Here is a 3,439-nt window from a genome sequence, read left to right as displayed (position 1 = left end):
CCGATCCTCAATTTTCCAAATTCTAGAATGCCTCTATATATGTTACAAATTAAACATGTATATGATTTAGTGCTGGAACAGTTATTTAAAAAAATTGCAAAATGATGGAAGGCCTCAAAAAAATAGATCATTTCATATTCATACTCACTACCTAATTTGTAGGCTTGGCATTTAGTGGACACTAAGTTCTGACGCATAATAGATAATAGCAATGGCAGAGGAAAGTTGAAACATATTTTCATAAGTAAACTAAATTATAGCCGAAACAGGTTTGGCTCAGTGGATAGAGCGTCGGCCTGTGGACTGAAAGGTCCCTGGTTCGATTCCGGTCAAGGGCATGTACCTGGGTTGCGGGCACATCCCCAGTAGGGGGTGTGCAGGAGGCAGCTGATTGATGTTTCTCCTCATTGATAAAAAAAAATAAATTATAAAGACGTCTTGCACAGATCAGTAAGACAAAAGTGAAAATTGTGACTGTGTATATTATAGTTCACCACAACCTAAATTCCAGCTTTTACAGATAAACTCAAATATTTAAAAATTTAAGTGGGGCCCGACTGGAGTGGTTCAGTGGATAGAGCGTCGGCCTGCGGACTGAAGGGCCCAAGGTTCGATTCCCGGTCAGGGCACATGCCTGGGTTGTGGGCTTGATCCCCAGTGTGGAGCGAGCAAGAGGCAGCCAATCAATGATTCTCTCTAATCATTGATGTTTCTATCTCTCTTCCCCTCCCTCTCTCTTCCTCTCTGAAATCAATAAAAATATATTTTTTTAATAAATTTAAGTGGGGTTGCTAACAAATATTAAGGTGAATTAGAAATGTCTTTCTTACCAGTACAGCCAAATCAGCTTGAGAAGCACCACCAATCATATTTGGGACAAAACTCTTGTGGCCAGGGGCATCTAGAATTGTGAAATGCTTCTTTTCTGTTTCAAAATAGGCACGACCCACTTCTACTGTTTTACCCTTGTCTCGTTCTTCCTGATTTGTGTCTAAGGCCCAAGACAAGTACCTGAAATAATTTTAAAATAAGAATAATACTGATAAGAACATGAAAATTTCTAAGATATTCTTCTACCATTAAAGGTGTAATTGATGACATCTAGCTTTATGTCCATCATACATTTAAACCAGTAATAGAACTAGACAGAAATGAAAATTAAGAGAGTAAAACTTATGTTAATGTGGTTCAAACACTTGGAAATTTTACATATATCTAGTCAACCATTTACTCTAGAAGCAAACATTATTTATGAAATAGCTGAAACATACACAGAAAGACTACTTTAAGTACCAATGCTAATATCACCATGAGTTAATAAGTTCCTCTATATTTCATTTTTATATCATCTGTCACAAAATATAATATGAATAATGGCTGTCTAAGGATGTCTTTTTAACATGAAGGCCATTAACCTGCCACTTGTGAGCAATAGTTACTTGCTAAAATTATTTCAATATTATTTGCCATGTAAAAATTATTTAAGTTCAAATCATCTATAATAGAAGGCATTAATTTAGATTACCTAATCATCTGTATTTCATAGTATATACTCATTAAGATTTTCCCTTTACAGAGCAATATAACAACATAAAGCACACCAATGCCCCATTCAGATAAGCTTGTTAACTTTTAAAAAATAAGTTAAGGTTAGAAAACTGAAAAAAGTTGACCTTTTCTCTCACCACTTAATGGAATCATTGTCAATAATTCCTTCAATTATTTTTCTTTCCATTGTTTATTTACATAGTTAATGATCGTGTCCTAAGTACTATGATGTTTCCTGCTTTCTTCCCAAATTCCACTGTAACATATTCTATTCCTGTTACTATAAATTCTTTAAATGCAATTTTATAGTGGTTAGATAATGGCCCAATTAAACCGCCCAATTAGAATATATTCAATAAGCCTTTTATTATTGGATGTTTGGATGTTTCCAAACTTTCTCTGTGCAAGTTTTTTAGTCTTCGGGAAATGATCTAGACTATGTAGTATGAGGGTAAAGAAACTCCCTTTGTTATGACACCATTTCAGTAGACTACAAAAGCATTAAGTGGGCAGCATTTCCTTAAAAGTAATTTATAGTATCATAAAAGTTTAGTATACCAAGTTTCTCTGTTTTTCTCTTTAGCTTCTCTTTCATATTTCTCAAGTGTCCTTTTGTCAACCATTCCAGTCAAATACCTGAAAACATTTAAAGAAACACAAATTACTCAATGAAATTAGGAAAACTTTAAATCACTTCAAAAAGAATTTCAATTCTAAATATAAGGAAGTAAAGGTACCTCTGGTGGATGCTTGAATCAGGAAACTTTCAGTAGAAAAGTTATTTGCATAGTCTCAAATGATCTCCCACAAAATAAAGGGGAAAAATCATAACTTTATGGTGGAGAATCCTGGTAACACCTTAACCAAGTAATTTTTAGCAAATATCACCAGTAATAAATAAAACATACTGAATATTGGTATCTTTTACCCCAATTGGATGCCCTAAGAGTACAACATGTCTTTGATGATATTCTTGCCCAAAATGCCTAACTTCAGTGTGATTGTAAAAAACATCAGTTAACCCCAATTGAAGAATCTATAATAGTAAAAGAATAATATGCTAATTAGACCAGACGACCTTCCTGACGAAGCTGTGGCTGCAAGGGAAGTTTGGGTCCCAGGTGTGGGAGGAAAGCTGGTGCCAGCAGCTGGGGGAAGGAAGGCCTTCTCTTGCAAGAATTTCAAGCATCAGGCCCTTAGTCCTATATAATAAATGGCTAACATGCAAATCGACTGAACGGCAGAACGATCAGTCACTACGGCATGCACTGACCACCAGGGGGCAGACATCAACGTAGGAGCTGCCCCCTGGTGGTCAGTGCACTCCCACAGGGGGAGCGCTGCTCAGCCAGAAGCCCTGAGCCAGGCTCACAGTTGGCGAGCGCAGTGGCTGTGGCAGGAGCCTCTCCAGCCTCCGCGGCAGCACTATGGCTTAGGCCTGCGTTGGCTTAGGCCTGCCACAACCTAGGCATGTGACCTGACCAGAAATCAAACCAGCAATCTCTTTTGCTGCACGGGATGACACCCAACCGAGCCACACTGGCCAAAGCAATAAAAGTTTCTTTTAAAAAGCAAATGTAAATGCTATGTAAAATGATTCCAACAGTGTTGTCCGGGCAATTAAGTCTTACTAATATACTTTAACCCTTCCCCGGCAGAAACGTGTATACATGTTTTCACAAAATGTTCTTTTTTCAGTCGTCGACGAGTATACTCGTCTAAAACTTTACCTTCAAAAACCAGCTACATACGTACCATTCTAAATAATTTCATCTAGAAACTTTCTGAGGAAATACTATTCTTAACCACAAAAATGGGAAGAAAAAATAATTACAAACTGTTTTCATAACCAGCATCAAAAATCCTATATAGAACCAAAATAAAAAAATTA

General features: G+C 36.8%; 1 protein-coding gene across 4 annotated transcripts in view; it reads right to left on the bottom strand.

Moving 5' to 3' along the window:
• GSPT1 (G1 to S phase transition 1) overlaps window positions 1-3,439 on the bottom strand; it is a 58,181-nt gene that overhangs the window by 15,516 nt on the left and 39,226 nt on the right. For all 4 annotated transcript variants that reach the window (XM_006776279.2, XM_015572133.1, XM_015572132.1 and 1 more), the window contains 2 exons: window positions 2,107-2,184; window positions 831-1,011 (listed from right to left, as the gene is read on the bottom strand). In XM_006776279.2, coding sequence (XP_006776342.1) covers window positions 831-1,011; window positions 2,107-2,184 — 259 coding nt within the window. The remainder of the gene's footprint in view (window positions 1-830; window positions 1,012-2,106; window positions 2,185-3,439) is intronic.

Source organism: Myotis davidii, unplaced genomic scaffold (genome assembly GCF_000327345.1).
Source record: "Myotis davidii unplaced genomic scaffold, ASM32734v1 scaffold209, whole genome shotgun sequence".
Taxonomy (NCBI): domain Eukaryota; kingdom Metazoa; phylum Chordata; class Mammalia; order Chiroptera; family Vespertilionidae; genus Myotis; species Myotis davidii.
Note: the sequence above shows the minus strand (reverse complement) of the source record. Positions and strands in the feature narration are given on the sequence as shown.